This window comes from Primulina tabacum, chromosome 9 (assembly GCF_025594145.1).
Source record: "Primulina tabacum isolate GXHZ01 chromosome 9, ASM2559414v2, whole genome shotgun sequence".
NCBI lineage: Eukaryota > Viridiplantae > Streptophyta > Magnoliopsida > Lamiales > Gesneriaceae > Primulina > Primulina tabacum.
In genome coordinates, this window is record NC_134558.1 from 32966713 (window position 1) to 32985460 (window position 18748).

General features: G+C 33.9%; 1 protein-coding gene and 1 pseudogene across 1 annotated transcript; one reads left to right on the forward strand and one right to left on the reverse strand.

The window, feature by feature from the left end:
• Positions 1-37: 37 nt before the first annotated feature.
• LOC142555302 (putative phospholipid-transporting ATPase 9) lies at positions 38-6038 on the reverse strand (annotated as a pseudogene).
• Positions 6039-13111: 7073 nt separating this feature from the next.
• On the forward strand, positions 13112-17504 carry LOC142555306 (putative isoprenylcysteine alpha-carbonyl methylesterase ICMEL2). Its single transcript, XM_075666128.1, has 11 exons — positions 13112-13682; positions 14278-14354; positions 14559-14628; positions 14759-14839; positions 15216-15290; positions 15470-15571; positions 15645-15782; positions 16190-16255; positions 16364-16507; positions 16743-16833; positions 17010-17504. The coding sequence occupies exons 1-11, from the start codon at positions 13312-13314 to the stop codon at positions 17169-17171; spliced, it is 1377 nt and encodes a 458-aa protein (XP_075522243.1). The 5' UTR covers positions 13112-13311; the 3' UTR covers positions 17172-17504.
• The last annotated feature ends 1244 nt before the right edge of the window (positions 17505-18748 follow it).

The window sequence follows — 18748 nt, forward strand, 5'->3', positions numbered from 1 at the left end:
TGAATTGTCTGTGACATAATACTTATTACTGATTGGTATGCTGGATCACAGTAGAAAAACTGGACAAAGACCATCCATTCTCACAACTTATTGTTCTCTAACTAAATGTATGACAAAACCATCCATTTTTAATTGGAAAATGTGAATGAATTCTAGTGTCCCCAATACGTAGCTGATTGGTACAACATTTGATACACCTAAACTCTGCGATTCTATACATGATTACATTTTCACAAGTAATTGCTATCTACGATCTTTTATCTCGCAAAGGGCTCGTTGTTTGCAACACCATATCACGATATACACAGCATCATCTAAAGACCCTCATACCGGATCCACTGTATCCTTGTATGGTACATCGGCAAGAATCTCATTTGTATTGCTCTATATACATAGTACGGTAAGAGGGCCGAGATGACCACAAAAAGCGTTAAAATATAAAAAGAAGGAGTTTTAGCAAGAGATTCAATGAAAACCTTGTAGGCTGTTGTTGAAAAACTGGGAGGCAGAGCTCCATATACCATTAAAAAGATGTACCATATGGCGATTTCACCCCATATGAAGATATGTTGTATTAATGTGAAGTAATCTATGGTGATTGCCATTTGGCAATTTACGACCCAGACGACGCAAGTGTACATAGTCGCTCCAAGAATTTGGTATTCGGCTATTTTACCGTTCTTTTTGAACTGGCTGGAGACTTAGGGCCTCTGTGCAGAAGAAGAAGATGATAATGGCACTGCAAACTCCATTTAACATCCAGCCAATTATACGGCACCAGCTGAAGAGGACGTTCTGCACGCCTTCTTGGTATAGCAAAGGAAACTGCCACGTGATTCAAGCAATGAAAGAAAACTTATTCAACATTGATTTGGAATCTAGATTATTTTCTCAGTTTCATGTTCCTAAAAACTGTCTGATACAGTAATGAAATGTTTGACGTGTGTTAAAAGCTCTATAGCATGTAGTACTTCAGTACTCAAATATTTTAACTCATTTAGTAACCCAGATATTTGTGGTTCTCTGGCTTGAGGGTGATTGATAATGTTCCAAATTAGACAAAATATTCCATATAAACTAGAAAAATATTTTACCTTCAGGCAGAATCTAGCAGATACATCCTGATCAAAGACTCCTAGTGCAATAACGGGCAACGACGTGAAGAATACATTGTAAAGGGACAAGAACCAGTCGTTGTATGCCGGTTGTGCAGAGAATGATGCATGAGCCTCGTATAAGAAAACGGTGAAACCAAACGCAACATTCTTATAGAAAAAGTAGCAAATCTGCACCCACAGAAGATAATTGAAGGCCCAAGAATGACGAAATCTTTAAACTAACACTGAAGTTCGATAAACTTTACCATCGAAGAAATCCTTCGGTAACACCAATGTCCATGCACCAAAAGTAAGCGTTCAAGAAATCTGAATTGTGCAATTGCAATATCACTTGCCATGACTGCCTGATTGATGTGGGGATGAAATATACAAGATAAAAGGTAAAACCAGTCAATTTATCAAGCATTCAGGACAGCAAACACGAAATATAGTAACGTTCTCCACCTGCATTCCTTCAGGGCCACTGATTCCAATTCCGATATCTGCTTCTTGAAGCATTCCCACATCGTTCGCTCCATCACCAATAGCTAAAGTTGTCTTGTTGGTTCCTTCTTTGACTAACCTCGTTACCTTTAAAGCATAAAGAAAGAAACATTACTTCAAAGTTCAAAATATTTTATCAAGAAAGGAAAATTTTGTTAAGGAAACAGACTCACCAGTGCTTTCTGTTTCGGAGATGATCTGCAGCATATTACAGATGCACAACTAATTGCAAGTTTGAGAAACAGTTTTTTGATATCATCTTCCAATGCATACGTCAGAGATTTCCCGTCAATGATCAAGGCAAACACCCCAGAGCTTGATGCAGCAATCTGAGCCGTCCCATCAGTAATCTGCTGGAGTACATTTTGCTTCAAAACCTAATAAAAAGAAGAAATGTAGTCCATAGAAAATATTAACTTCTTGTTTCAACAACATTTCTCCATTTTACAGTTAAATGACAGCGATCTTTCAAATATTTTGACTTGATTTTACCTTAGCAATTGCATCCTTCTCACTGATTTTCTCCAGAGCAGTGATCTCGGCAGTCTCCAATGTAATAGTGATTTGTTTCATTCCTTGTCTTAGCAAGCTACAAGCATAGCTGCAAAGTTGATTTTTACAATGAGACATGCACCAAAAAGTAATGTAGTCTAGATATAATATACAATAACCATGATGAGAATGTACCCTATATTAATGGCAGTTTCCATCTTATCCCCTGTCAAAACCCAAATTTTTATTCCACCTTGTGCAAGCTTGTCGATACATTCAGGAACCTGTACAGATGGCAAAAAATCTTATTACATAGATTTAGTTTATGGGAATTCAGCATGAGTGTATCGAAAACAACCCCATGTTGAAGCTTGTCCTCGACGGCTGTCGCACCAAGAAGTATCAAATCTTTTTCTATCTTAGTAGACACCTCATCCATCATTGCCTCACGTTCTGCACTGACTGAGTTTTTGGCCTCCAAAAACTTCTCCTCAAATGTTTTATATTCTTCTTCACTAAGCTCCCGATAAGCAAGAATTAATGTCCTTAAACCTGCTTCAGCATACTCATTCACATGTTCTCTGGTTTTCTCTTCATACTCCCTTCCATTTTCACCGAGCCTCTCGAACATGATGCTGCAATGGATCCAAACAGAACAGAGAGTGCAGGACATGAAAAGAGCTAGATATGAAAGAAAGGTAAATGCATATAATAACTGAAGTGTTGAAAATGTGCACCAAGTCAAAAGAATAACCAACCTGTCAGCACCTTTGGAGAATAACAATATCTTCCCCTCCTCATCCCTTACTATAACAGACATTCTCTTCCTGGAACTGTTAAATTCTAAAACATTTAACAGATTGTACAATCTGCATCATCGGAAATTTCTTTATGAATATGCACAATCATATATCAATCAGACAGAATCATAGAGTAAATACTACACGGCATGCTAAATATACGGACCTTTCAACTATAATTCCAGAAACTGGATTCAATTCATTCACAGATACACTTGTTTGTGTTCTTTTGAAGAATTCGAAGCCCAATTCTCTCGCTGCAACAACAAAAGCTGCCTCATCAGGTGATTCGGCTTCATATGTGACATTTCCTGTGTTGTCGTCAACACCAGGTATGGTCATTTGACAGATTGCCAGTCACCCGGAAAAATTTCTGAATAATATCCAAGTTAGACTCGTTTATCCAATTCCCATTCATGATTCTCTCGTCATCGAAATTAAAACCTTTGATAACTGATTTTTTATAAATCGGAATCTCGGTATAATCTTCTCCATTTACTGTGCTTTTATGACTACCAATCGGGATCTCGCTGTAATCTTCTCCATTTACTGTCAATGGAGACCCTTTCCTTTTCGCCACTGCTTTTTCAACTTCTGTCACACCATGTCCATAAGCAATGCCAGCAATCGAACATTTAACGAACTCCATCAAATTACAAGTCAATGTGCCGGTTTTGTCAGAAAGAACTGTATGAACTTGGCCTAATTCCTCGTTTAAATTAGAGGTGCGGGCATGAGCAGGTTTGTCAGCTTCCTCATAATACATATGAACATCTTTGTTGATAAAAATGCTTTGAAGGACCTTAACAATTTCTATTGACACGTATAAAGAAATTGGAATCAAGTAACTGTACAGCAACAAGGCAGTCAAGAAGTGATATACAGCAGCTTTTGGAGCTCTCGTCGGATCAAAGAAAACACTAGCATTATCCGGTCTAAGATACCACCTTTTGTGTCCGTTTTTCAAGTCTTTTTTAGTTACTACACCAAAGTAAACTGATCCGACAAAAGCCATTAAGAACAAAACACCAAATAAAAAGTAGACAATATGGTCCATTTTCTTCTCAATCCGGCTTCTCTTAGAAGGAGGGCTGGTTGAGTTATGAATTACCTTCGTGTCATGTCCGGTGAAAATAACAGCTCCATATACATGACCCGTGTTCCGTAGTTTTGAGCCTCTGAGAAGCAGTTGTTGAGGACAAAGAGGATATTGTTGGTTCTCGAATTCCATACTTCCAACGAAACTGTACAATTTAGCATTTGGATCCTCGCATTTAACAACTGCCCGGAATTCGCTTAACTCGTGATCCTCATGTAAAGAGGAGGTAACTTCTAATGCTTGTTTGACTTTTAAATTTGTCTCCCCATCAAGATTCATAGTCTCAACATAGCAAATAGCATCTTCATAACTCGATGAGAGCAACAACAAATCTGCTGGAAAAAATTCATCTTTCTCCACCTTAACTACATCTCCAACTTTCAGATTTTTCCATTCGGTGGGCTTTAAAAGTCCATCACCTTGATGTACCTTCACCTTTCTATTGTTCACTTCAATATCCTAATTATTTCAGATCAACAAATTTTTTCAATCTGAGCATACAAAATGCCTTAAAAACCAACTTCCGTAAATCATTTCAATAAGCATAAGCATACAATCTCCAATTACTTCCAAAAAGTATATTAATTACATTAAATAACAATAACCAACAAATTTTATAAAGCTAAAAATAACGACAAAATCAGCACAATAGATTCAAAATACCTGTTGCTTTCTCCTCCAATCTTCAATTCCTTCCTTAACCATGGTTACTCCGATAACTATGATTAAAGGAATGATAGCACTGACTGCAGAATAAGGTGCTAGAGAAGTGAAGGACAAAGAACCAGTTACAAGAAAGTAAAAATTAGCCACTCTCCTGAACTGCTCAAAAAGAGACTTGGGCAAGAAAGTTGCAGCTGTATACTTGGTTGTCCTAACATAATTTGTCGCATAATTTCTGAGATTGGCTTCCAAACTATCTGATTCATTGCAATACACAACTCTGGAAAAACCTGGCCCTCCAATCTTTGAATGATCATCTTTATGTGATCCGGCCTTCTTACGTTTAAACGAGTAAATATCGCGGAAATGTAGCCTCGTTTTTCTACCTTTTCTCGTCATACTGTAATAACATCAAATTTTTGAAATCTCACTGTCAAATCTCAGCTTTTCTGAACAAGAAAGGAGTTTTATAGGTGCAGGTCTTTCACGGGAAGGGGATTTTATTAAATACCCAGGAGTTTACAAGTAGTTAAAAATAAGAACTTTTCCCCCCAACAACCAGAAACTTAGAAAAAAAATTCCAAGAAATAAGCAAAGACCCCCAAAAGGATGTTTCAACTCCAATACCTCAAAACCCCAGTTGTAAGAAAGGCCAAAAAATATATTATAAAATGAGAAAAAGGGTGTTGAAGCTTGATCCGAGCTTCCGATGTATAAGTTAAAAGTATAGCTAAAAGAAAGAAGAAGGGACTCGAAAGAAAGCTAGAGTGCTGTAAGATTACATGGAAGAGATTCGGAGAAAACCAAAAGACATGCAAAACCCACAAATTTCAGTTGGTACGGTCTTCAATCTTTGCGCTAATCAAAGCGTCTCAGAGACTAAATTCACCACTTACAAAAATGAAAGATGGACAATAATAGTTTTATATTATTATGTTATACTATATTACATATAAACTTAAAAATAACATGATATAGAGAGAATGGGAGGAAAAAATTGTGATGAATTATTCGGGTAATTGATTATTTCTGGGGCAAAATGGCTTTGAACAATCACTAGTCCCTCTCTATCACTTTTATGACTTGACTTTCACAGTTGTTGGATTTCAGTCTTCGGAGACGAGCAATGTTTCAAACAAACTTCCACACTCAAAGAATATTCTAAGTTAAATAAATATATGAAATTTAAAGAATTTCTCAAGAATTTTGCAGTGACAGAATCGGAAAAAGGATGTTGGGTTGCTTTATTTTACAGTTAAAAGCTGGAATTTCCGCGGGAAACCAAATGGATTTTCCCAAGAATGTGCGATCGTGATTTTCATGGGTAATCTCGAGCTGGCACTGGTATCCGTATCTCTGTGTTTGATGCTACTCCATCTAAGAAAAGCCAACCAAACATATCAAAATATGGCTGGTTTGTGCACCTTCTTGTTTAATTAATCTCCTTTTGAAAATGATCGATTTGATCAATGTCGCGAGTGAAATATATATTATTGTTTTGAAAAGTAATATTTTTTTATGGATCGTATAAAATTGATTCGTTATACGATCTCATAATAGTTTTATAACGAGATAAAAAGTGTGATTATTGAATTAACTAAAAGTTTGACTTTCAATCGACATTGTATTGTTCATTTAATTGGGTAACAATGGCTTTTTAGCTGTACTAAGTGGTTGAGTACAAGTAATTCAACAGTCAAAATGAAAATTAAGGGATATGCATTTATCATTAATAGAATGTTAATCTCACGGGCCACGTCAAGTTTTTCCCTTCAAATTTGTTTTCCCCTCTTTTGATTATTTAGAACATCTATTAAAATCCACATTTGGTGGGGGTGGGAAATTCCATTTCCTATTAACTTTCATACATCTGTTTTTTCAGTTCTATCATAAAACATATTTTAGAATTATGAAAAATTGTATATTTGCACTCCTATTTTTATTTTTTATTCATTTATGTTGTGATAAGTCATGGTTTTAGTCTGCTATTTTTATTATTTTTTGTAGCACTGATATTTTTTCTACATATACAATGTCATATTATCAGTCTCAAAGGAAAAAAAAAGATGAAAATTATCAAAAATCGAAAGATATAATACTAAGACTTGATTTTAACGGACAGAAATTACAATTTTCTCAAAAAAAAATTAACATTAGTTTTGCATGCATATACTTGGAATAATTTAACTTCAGATAGCCAAACATGTTATAGGTCAACATATAATAATAGGCGGTCTCCAGGGAAATAGAAGACTTGGAGTTTGGAGGCCACTTGCAATGGAGTAGTTAGTTTCCTCAATATTAAAACTTCATTTATGGATAATTACAACAGATTTGATTATGAAAATTCATGTATATTTAATTCATCAGAATAATTTTAGAAGCAAGAGGATTAATATATGTAAAAAATATATAATAAGATCCCAACCATATTTCTTGACTTTTTGTTTGAATCCATTGGTCATTCATTCATTTTGCGGGAAAATTTTTAGACTTCTCATTTAATTAGTTTCATATTTTCCATTTTATATGTTATAAACATGGACTTGATATTACATTATTTATTTAATGTTAAATACCCATAAACTATTAATCCAAACTTTAATTTTAATTATAGTGTACACTTTTTTACTAGTTCATTTTTATTATTCTAAAGAGTAATTTTCATCGTTCATGTAACAAGTTAAAATGTTCATGTGACAAGTCAAAATGTACAACTTTGGTCGTAATCTTGTCGAATTTCAGTTTTTTTTTTTTTTTCCTCCATTAGTTTGTTATTTTATGTGACTCTGACATGACAATGATGTGACTTTAATATAACATTTCACGCGTATCATATGACACATCAATATTTTCATGACAAAAAAAACTAAAATTACAAAAACAAAAGATCGGAGAACAAAGACCAAAATGACAAAGAAACAATTCGAGCATGATTGTCTTTTGACTCATACTTGCTCCACTAGTTTTGCCTCGTCGCCTCCGAAGATTAACCCTTTATGAAATACCACGTAACACGCAGACAGGTGGAAATGCACTTTATGGCTAAATCAAGAAACAATGACATAACCAAATCCCCCAATCAAATCCACATTTTCGTAGCAATATACAAGTGGGCTTTCTCTTAATTGGGTGAGTGACACATATTTTTGAAGTATAATTAAAGGGAAAAATAACACCCAAAAGCGCCTAAAATCTTAATAGAAAAAAATCCAAAAAGTAGTAGCACTTTTTCTTTGGGTAAATGACAAAATGTTTTATTCAATTATTTGGCCCCTTTCATTTCGTTAATCCAGCCCATTCCCCTTCTCTAAAATAATGCTTTAATATCGATTTAATAACTTTAATTTGTGAGGTAGTAGTTGATTTGGTGTTTATCGGATAAGAAAGGGGGTAGCAAGATTTGTTGAGTCTAATTTATATTAGTTTATTATATATTAAACAAATCTACACACGACGCGTGTTTGTTCGATCCAATGTTTGACTCAAGTTCTACGAATTATTAGTCATACGTCGTTATGTTATCCATATATACTGATTATCATCCATAATACTGAATTCATTTTTCGCAGAGTGTGTGTATGCCCATTGAATTTACGTAACATTTTTAAAATATGTGAAGCTACACTAAGAATCGAGATGCCATAGGACATTATTGAGGCTGCATAATTGAAATTTAGGGTATGGTTTCTAAGAATAGATACAAATAAGTGATGTGTCATTACTTATATCATCCACCTTATTTGGTGGAGTGTAATGATTAATTTAAATGAATAAGATTAGTTCATTTTCATGTCTAGTCATGTTGAAATTAAAATAATGATAAAACCATGTGTCAAACTGAAGTCTTTCCAAAGTTGTGTGAGATGGCTTCATGGTCGTATTTTGTGAGACGGATATCTTATTTGAGTCGTCCATGAAAAAGTATTACTTTTTATGCTAAGAGTATTAGTTTTTATTGTAAATATCGATAGAGTTGACCCGTCTCACATATAAGATTCGTGAGACCGTCTCACAAGATATCTATTCTTCGTATATTATTGAGGCTTGCATAATAAAATTATTAATTTAACCCAACTTTAGGGTATGCTTTTTAATTAACTACATGTTACAATGAGAAAATTAAACCGAAGTCTTTTCAAACCAAAGGAACTATCCTCGAAAAATAAATTCGAATATCCCAAAAATTGTAAATCATTGTTGGCTCTCTGTTATCTGTTAATAGTCTTAATATACTGACTTGTAATTTTTTTTTTTTTCAATTTTGGTAAATTTTTATTGCATTGTTGACGTGTGACATTGTAAAACGATAACGTTGCCTCAGATATTGTTAATGTGTCTGATGTCATGTCTGATGAAAAATAATAAAATTAGTGAACTGAATTAACCGATAACAAAATAAAAATAAAAAATGTTTGAGTTATACGATCAAAATATTGTTTTCTCAACAAAATATACCATTTCGTTCATATTATTAATATTTCAACACACATTTACACAGAAAAAATTGGATAAATAACTCAGACACTCAAAAGTGCATATATTAGAAAAAATATATATTGAGAAATAAAATACAAATTGAAACGTAAGATCTAACAAATAAACAGAATCTATGTTATACATTTTTCAAATAAAAATTATAAAAAGTTAGCATCACCTAGCTAGTTGCTGATCATTGTTAGTTAAGAAATGATGGGCATCGGGGTATGGAACATTCGAATATTCGATAAATTCACAGTACTACGACATAGATAAATGTCGGGTGGATTTCAATTCATCGTTATTATGTATGATTAAATGAATTTTTTTTTATAGAAAAAAATAAAAGTAAAAGAATTATTGCTTGATAGTTGATTTATTGAAGTGAAATAGTTATAGTGGAAATTTAGATGTCGAAACCCACGTGAAACTAACAGTAATATTCACACAATATAAATTTTAATTTAAAAAATTAATACAACAAATTAAATTGGGCAAAAACCTGTGTGAGACGTTGTCACGGGTCGTATTTTGAGAAATAGATATCTTATTTGGGTCATCCATGAAAAAACATTACTTTTTATGCTAAGATGATAATTACTTTTTATTGTGAATATCGGTAGGGTTGACTCGTCTCACAGATAAAGATTCGTGAGACCGTCTCACAAGATACCTACTTATTAAATTGATAATTGTTTCTTTTGTTTTATTTTTTCATTCGATAACAGTTAATTTTGGAAATTCACTTAAATATTTTTAAGAGTAGGTCTCTTTTGTAAGACGGTCTCACGAATCTTTATCTGTAAGACAGGTCCACTCTACCGATATCACAATAAAAAGTAATACTCTTAGCATAAAAAGTAATATTGTTTTCATGGATGACCCCAAATAAGATATCTGTCTCATAAAATACGATCTGTGAGACAGTCTCACACAAGTTTTTGCTTATTTTTAAAACAATTTTTGTAACACCCTGTTGGCTGTTTGTAGTAATATGTAATTATAATTATGATAAGTATTAGATTCTATTTTTTTGATGAAAATCCATAATATTAATAATATAAAATAAATATTTTTGTTAATGAGGAATGGAGATTTTTTGTCCTTTTAGATTAGAAAATTTTCATGCCAACACCAATAGACATTTTAGCAAGTAAATTGAGATAATGAAATCATGTCCTTATCAGATTAGAGTGGAATCCATCCCATCTTGACATTTCAATTATTCGAAATTTAGACATCATTTTAACGTACCAAAATCCAAATAGTACAAAAGGGAAAAAAATGCCATAGAATTGACGATTGTCAAATTATCAATGTGACATCAAACTAAATTTATATATATATACACCCGATTTGACAAGAAATATGGAAAAAAAACTGGCGACGATAAAAAAGTTAGCTCATAAATCAAACCATTCTACAAGTTTTAAAACTGGTTTCCAAAAAATCAAAATTTTCCTAACACAAATATCTTGTCTCTCTCTATCACTAGCAATAATAATACATGAACAATTGTTCATATATGCAACAAAATTTTTTTATCTTATAATATTATAATAATATAATTAGTAATTATTTTTGTCATTTTATAATGTAAAAATCAACTAATAATGTCCAGGTGCTCTCTTGTTGGATTAAGATCATATGACTTTCAAGTTGGTGGAGTAGATAAACGTTTGATCAGTGGTTAAAAATTTGATTTCTTCTACTAACACTATGTCAGAAGAGTCTGACTTGCTCTTTGAGATTTACTTGATTAACATAATTTGTAAATTATTACATTAATTCAAAATTTTACATAAAAGATAGTATTTTAAATTGTCATATCCATACAATATATATATATATATATATATATATATATATATATATATAACTACTTTATCTTCCTTTTTAGGAATGAAAAAGCAAAAAATATAAACTGAAACTTTCTTGGGCCTCTTAAAGTATCTAAGTCCAGATGATCAGTTTTTCATAAAAGAAAGCAAAGCCCAGTTTCATTTTCCTGAAAAAGAATTTCAATTTGAAAAAAAAATTCCAATATTATTTAAAAAAAACAATTTCCTTAGGCTTTAAAATCATAAAAATTGTAGCTTAAAATAAATCATAAACTTATATGGGGCTTTTGTTCGTTTTTTATTATATAATATTTTTGAAGCAAAATCTTAAAATGATCAGTGTAATCACTTATGTAGTAAATTATAGAGTAGGTCTCTTGTGAGACAGTCTCACGAATTTTTATCTGTGAGACGGGTCAATCCTACCGATATTCACAATAAAAAGCAATACTATTAGCATAAAAAAGTAATATTTTTCATTGATGACCCAAATAAGATATATGTCTCACAAAATACGACCCGTGAGACCGTGTCACACAAGTTTTTGTCTAAATTATATTAGTCAAGAACATATCTTACATATTTATTTCAAGGAAATTACATTTGCAATAATGTAAGACGGAGAATTTGCAGTCATAAATTAAATCAAATCAGTTGGTTTCAAGGTCAAGCTTAATCTTGTCGTGTATGCTCTAGGTATTTTTTGAGAAATGTCCAACACTTCATGGATTTGGTAAAAATCCATATTTAAAAAATTCGATGCTACAAGTAGATCTGACCACGGACTGTGTTCGGGCTCAGAAAATCCCGACCCTTAACAGTTCCGCTCGTGGCCGGTTAATGGCCAGGTTATGCACCAGCGGTCCGGGTATTCGACCTGATTTAATTTAAATTATTATTATTTTTAACAAAAATTGTAAAAGCTATTTTTAAAAAACAAAATTTAAAATGTTGCACACACGCATATATGCATTTAATACTGGAGTTGGTTGTTTTCAATGTGATTTATTGTTTAATTAATTAATTAATTTTTTTTTTATTTGCTCGTGAGAATTGTAAAAAGAGTCTCGAATGTCGAAATGTCGATATTTATCTCCAATTGATGGCATATTTAATATTTAAAGATACCCATCCAATGTGCTTATTCTAGGACTTGAGATATATTTTAAAAAAAAATTACAGTTGACAATATATTTAGGCTTGTGATTTCGTGAGATTCTTGTCTCTACTGTCATTATATAAAGAAAATAATCTGGTGAAAATACAAAATTTTAAGATATAGTGATTATTTTATTAATGTCGACTTAATCGTGCCTTGTTTAATTGCTTTAAATATTTAATAAAGATAATATAATATGAAATATAAAAAAAAAGTCGCGTTATAAAAAATCAAAATCAAACAACCAAAATATGATTTATGGTAATGTTTTGTTTTTTTATTCATATTTTTGAAAAAATAACAACTCGACGGGTCAGTCCATCTAGTCTATAGATTTCGGAGCTACAAACTATAACCGACCCATGATTGGACAGTTCTAATTCGACTCCGTTGACTCGGTTAAACCGACCCGTTGAGCACGGGTTTGGTCCGGGTCACTTGAGGTTGTTTGCATGTGTGAACATCGAATTCCTCCCTGTGTCATAAGGTTCCACCCTCCATTGGATATAAAAGTATCCAGCAGAGCTTTGTTATCATTCTCGTATTTTTCATCCATTGATTGAGACTAACAAAAACTCATATTAGAATACTATAATACATTTATGTAATATGTTTTGTTTTTTTCCTGAAATGAAAATTCAACGGATTTTATTTAGCTCCATGTTAAAATAGTAGGTCTCTTGTAAGACGGTTTCACGGATTTTTATCTGTGAGACGGGTCAACCATGCCGATATTCACAGTAAAAAGTAATACTTTTAGCATAAAAAATAATACATTTTCATGGATGACCCAGATAAGAGATTCGTCTCACAAAATACGATCCGTGAGATCGTCTCACACAAGTTTTTGCCAGGTTAAAAAGTATCACTTGAAAAATTAATGCCAATAGAAACTCGACACGTGGCAAATGTATATTGGTCCCAACTTTCCCTTAACCCTCCAATCCAACAAAGCCACACCATCTAACGCAAGAGACCCCACAGAAATGTTCAAGATTTCTACACGATCTCTGAAATTTCAGTTTCTTCAATCTTTTCATTTAGCTGTCCTCCTCTTCCTGCTTCATCCTCTGCCAGATTTACTCCTGAGAAATCTAAACAAGCTTGGTATATTCCTGCCCACTACATCCGATCCAAGTCAAAAGATTTAGTAGAATCCTTGCCAGAGATTGTAAACATGCTTCCTGTATATAATCCCATCCCCTCATCATCGTCATCATCTTTGCCTTTCTCAGCGTCAACCCCGATGCTGATCAAATCAGAAGTTGATGATCAGGGAACAGATACAAGAATCATGATCCCTTCGTTGTCGGTGGATGACAGGAAAAGTGAAGCTATGCCCATTCTTTCGAGAACCTTGAGTTACACCAACCCGGCTGCCGATTCGGATTCTTATCAGCAGCAGAGGCGGAGGCGTGTGGCTAGTGATGCATCACTTTTCACCCTCTCTGCTGGCGGCCGGAGGTCTTCCAGTCAGGACGCTGGCAGAGCTGCTTCTGATACTTACGTGATATCTCGGCTATGCTTCAACATGTGGCGGTATCTTGGGTGAATGTCCTTGCATTTTTTTTTTTTTGAGATTTTACATTTCCATTAAAGAAGTGCTTAGATTGTCGGATCTTGCTGGTTTTGTTTTAGAGAAGATATTCTGACTGAATTGCTGTCTGGGTTCAAAGTTATTGAATTGAGGCATTTAGCTGTTGTATAATCATTTAAACTATACTTGTTTTGGGGATGAAGATGACTTTTTTAACTTTAAGTTCGAACAAGGTGATGGATTTTTCAAATGTGAAGGTAACAGGTGCTTACCTACGTGGTGTGATGATCATATATTACCTCTTTCATTTAGATTTTGAATGTATTTTTTTGTATTTCGTCATTCGCTCTTGTTCTTGTATACTATGTATGAAGCTATGTGCTCGAATGGAAAGTTGAAGCTGTAAAATTTTAATAAAGATAGAAGCAGAACAAATTCCATAATCACTGGTTTGAAAAAACTACAAAATCGAAGACTAATATGCCCTCGGCTTTGTGGTGTCTTCAACATGTAATACTGTATTTTCCATTTTTCAATCACAACTTATGGTTTAACATATTTTTTCCTCATCTTCTTTTCACTTTCTAATTATTCATCTTTATTCAGGGTAGGCTACAGATGGATCACCCGGTTTATCGCCCTTGGGTGTTATGCTTTCCTTATTTTTCCTGGTTTTCTTCAAGGTTTGCCATCTGCACATATATTAATCGTGCATTTATGTTGAAGAAACCTTTTCTTGACAAGACCTTTTGGCTATGTAGATTTTATATGTAACATATCATCTATGTTTCTTGACTCTTGGATTTCAATGTGCTTTCTTTTACCGATGTTTGTGGAAGTTAAATATGACAAATTCATTATCTAAAACGATGTAACTTTTTGTGCAGTTGCTTTTCATTACTTCCACTCTAGTCGGATACGTAGAGGTATTGTTTATGGAGACCAGCCCAGAAATAGGTTAGATTCTAACCAACTGCATTCATTACTTTAACTGAACAACAGACAAGTTCGGTTTCTTAGAATGTGTTTTTATATGATATTTTATTTTCTCTATGACTGGACACATGACTGAGGTTTTCTACTGTAGGCTTGATATTTATTTGCCTAAAAACAGTGATGGACCAAAGCCAGTTGTTGCATTTGTAACTGGTGGAGCTTGGGTTATTGGGTATGCTTTGTCTTCTTGTTTCCGTTAAGATTGTATATATTAACTCATACATGTCTCTTTATCTCGCGAAGTTTGACAAGTATGCTCCTTTTTCCTTAGCACTTGAGAGTACATAATATACCATGTGATAAAAGTTCCTAGACCATTGAGACATATATTAGAAAATTTTTATTTGTGCAACAAGCATTAGACTTAAGAACTGAACTTGGATTTGATATGTACTCAAGAAGATAATGAAACTCAGAAAAGAATTATTTGAGAAAGAATCTAACATTTAATCATAAGTTGTAGTGATGTTTTCAAGTTTTTCTTTACCAAACTTGTAAACCATAAGTTGTATTACAATCAGTTAAACCATCATTTCTTGTCAGCACAGTTATAAAGCGTGGGGTTCTCTTTTAGGAGTACAGCTATCAGAAAGAGATGTTATAGTGGTTTGCATAGATTACAGGTAACCTGAATTTCTTTATTGTTTTTTTATAAAATTCAAAGTAGATTCCACATATTGGAAATTGATCTCAGAGATTGCTACATGAGATTTATTAAACAAAGCAAACTTTTGCGCTAGTTTTTTTTGCTACATGAGATTTATTAACCACAACAAAATTTTGCGCTACCTTTTACTCATAGGAATTTCCCACAGGGAACTATAAGCGACATGGTGAATGACGCTTCTCAAGGTATTTCATTTGTCTGCAATAATATTGCAGACTATGGTGGCGATCCTAACAGGTAGTTTGCCAGTTACATTCTTTTAGTGTCACGATGCTGCCTCTTATTCTTACCAGATTCTCTTTTTGCCTAGAATATATCTCATGGGCCAGTCAGCTGGTGCACATATTGCTGCTTGTGCTCTGCTAGAGCAGGCGATCAAAGAGGCTGGGGGAGGGAAAATTTCTTGGAGTGTATCTCAAATAAACTCGTATTTTGGTTTATCTGGAGGGTGAGATTGTATTAAAGATTACATTCTTGGAAACTTTTTGAAATAATTATATGACGTGCTCAGATTATAGTGTTGTGTTTGCTAGTGGAATTTGATCTCGCTCTTCTAGTCAAGGTCTTATGAATAATGGAACTAGTGAATATTCCTTCACCAATTTCCTCTTCTAATGCCGCCCAGATATAAAGAAATCTGACTCATGCCAAAAACTCATAAATAGAAATTCTTATGTAATGTTCCGAATTTTTAAGTTTTGCTAATCAAAAGTTGCGAAATGTCGCTGATGATTAATTGCTCACCTATCCTTCTATTCCCAGGAGAATGGAATGTTTTTTGTGTCTGTGGTTCTTGTTTAGTATCCTTAACTTATGATCGAATCTAAAACCTCTTATTCGACATTTTATGGACAGATACAATTTTCTCAGCTTGGCTGATCATTTCCATACTCGAGGTTTGTACCGCTCCATATTTCTAAGGTATCTATATACTCGACCAACTTCAATATCTCAACTTAGTATAACTGTGTTTGCGCATTCTCTGATAGCATTGTACCATACATATAATGATATCTGTTGCTTGTCTAGCATAATGGAGGGAGAAGAATCTTTACGACGGTATTCTCCAGAAGTAATGGTGCAAGACTCCAACTTTAGGGATGCAGTCTCCCTTCTACCACCTATACACCTTTTCCATGGAACTGCAGATTATTCTATTCCCTTTGATGCCAGGTAGCAGAAATATCAATTTTTTGACTATATATATGTGGCTAACATCTTATGTATTGTTTGTTGTAAAGGGATATATAAAGTGACTTGACAAATTTAGATAAACTATAAGTACTCAAAATAATCCTTGAAACTTGGTTTAGAGCGAGAGAAATTATGTGTTCATAGTTCTTCTATAATGCAAGTCATCTCTAAGCCAGTTTTATATCAGTTTTGACATGCTTATACTTGTTTGCAGTAAAAGTTTTGCCGAGACGCTTCAAAGCTTGGGTGTACAAGCTCAATGTATTCTATATGAAGGGAAAACTCATACAGATTTATTCATTCAGGTTGGAAAAACGGCTCCTTCACATTCTTAGTAGCCGAGATTATGAAGCTTCTGTGTAGCTATGTTGATTTGATTCATGGGTTTTGAAAGCATGATGAAAAGTTTACTTCTATGCAAAAGCCTATCAAAGAAGCCAAATCCTGATGCATTTTCTGATTTAATATGAATGCGATTCAGGATCCAATGAGGGGCAGCAGAGACGACATGCTTGAAGATTTGGTTGCAATTATTCATTCAGGAGACATTGAAGCTCAGGCCAGAGATGCGACGGCTCCACCGAGAAAACGCCTTGTGCCTGAATGCATGTTAAACTTAGCAGGCCGCATCAGCCCGTTCTAATGGTGGTATATTGACCTGATCAAATGTTTGATGAAAAGCTTCCAAATGTTATTCATAATATTTTAAAATTGCGAGTTTCATTAATTCCTAGGTCCGCCATAAATTAATCTAACATTTTAGATCTTGGTAAGGTTCAAGAAAGGAAAAAATCAATCGACTACACAATCTCTTATAAGGCTTACTCTGCCAATGTTGGTTCTGTGTGTCATAACTTTTATAACCACCAGAAAATCTTGAGGGATTCAACTTGCCCTCGAAAGTAAACTTCTGGAGCTCTATGATGGTGGATTGTGCACTCTGATCATATGAATCGCAGAACAAATTTTCTTCTAATGTTGGCAATTTCTAGTTCACGGAAGCAAGAATTTCAGCAGCAATAGAATTGATTAGTGCTTCTATAAGGTCCAAAATGCGATAACGTAATGCAAATTTAAGGAAAATGTAAAATGTTTAATTAAATTATTTTAATTGTATTAATTATATGTGGTAGGTATATTAACATGTTTAAAATATGATTTTGTATTAGAATGCATAAAACAGTGTTTTTAAGGGTTAATCAAGATGCGACCGAGGAACGAAGACAGGGACTGTAAAGGCAAAATATTTTTATTAAATGATTATTTTTAATTATTTAATACATAGCATATTAAATATGAAAATTTCGAAAATGGTGTTTTTTGAGATGTTTTTATATGTCGAGTCGTATTTTAAACTGATATTCGATTTTTGAAGAAAACAAGGACTTTTTGGAGGCTCGGTTAATATTTCGAAAATTTTCTTAAACTAATTAAATATTTTTCCTACGTTATAATGGGCCTATTATACTAATGTAATTGGACCTAAGCTTCTATCTTGTTAATTTATATCAAAATATTGAGTTTCTAAACCTTAAAACACTTCATAACTCACGCTCAAAGCATTAGAAACCTAGGGGTCTCTCCTTACACCACAGGAACACACATCACATGGTTTAGAGCAATTCATGTCAACTTTGAAGGAAAAACGCAATAAGGATCTTCCCCGTCTCTCCGACAACGTACCTTCGCGTCTAGAATTGTATCTTTGTGCGTGAATCAAGCAAAGGCACGCCTTATTCCTTCTTTGATTATCGTTCATACCATACTATGTGTGAATATACATGTCCGCATGAGAAATATGATATCCTCTTAATTTTTTTTGTTTTTATGGATTACACATGGGAAAAACTTGAGTTTTGGGCATGATTCTTGATGTTTCTTGATGGTATGAAGGGGCTGCCAGGTTTCTATGGTTAGGGGGTCGAATTACAGTAGGTTTAATGGTCCTTAGATGCACGGTTCAGGGCTGGAACGAGGCAAGGGAAGGGCTGCACGATATTTGGGTCTAAAGGAAATTAGTGCATGGTTTGGGGAAGATAAAAGGAAAGAGGCTGTGCAGGGGCTATCCAGGCGAAGGGAAGGGCTCGTGAAGGTCTTAGCCACGAGCCATGTTGGTCCAAGGATGGCTAGGAGGGAGGGGTAGGGTAGGTGCACGACTAGGGCACTCTCTAGCCGTTGCCGCGCGTAAGAAGAGATGGACCATGCACGAGGATGTGCATG

Bases quoted from the DNA above. Each gene is read 5' to 3' on its own strand.
- LOC142555306 (XM_075666128.1), top strand. From the start codon at position 13,312: ATGCTTCCTGTATATAATCCCATCCCCTCATCATCGTCATCATCTTTG. The intron at 13,683-14,277 runs GTGAATGTCCTT...ATCTTTATTCAG, and splicing joins AACATGTGGCGGTATCTTGG to GGTAGGCTACAGATGGATCA. The intron at 14,355-14,558 runs GTTTGCCATCTG...CTTTTTGTGCAG, and splicing joins TTTTCCTGGTTTTCTTCAAG to TTGCTTTTCATTACTTCCAC.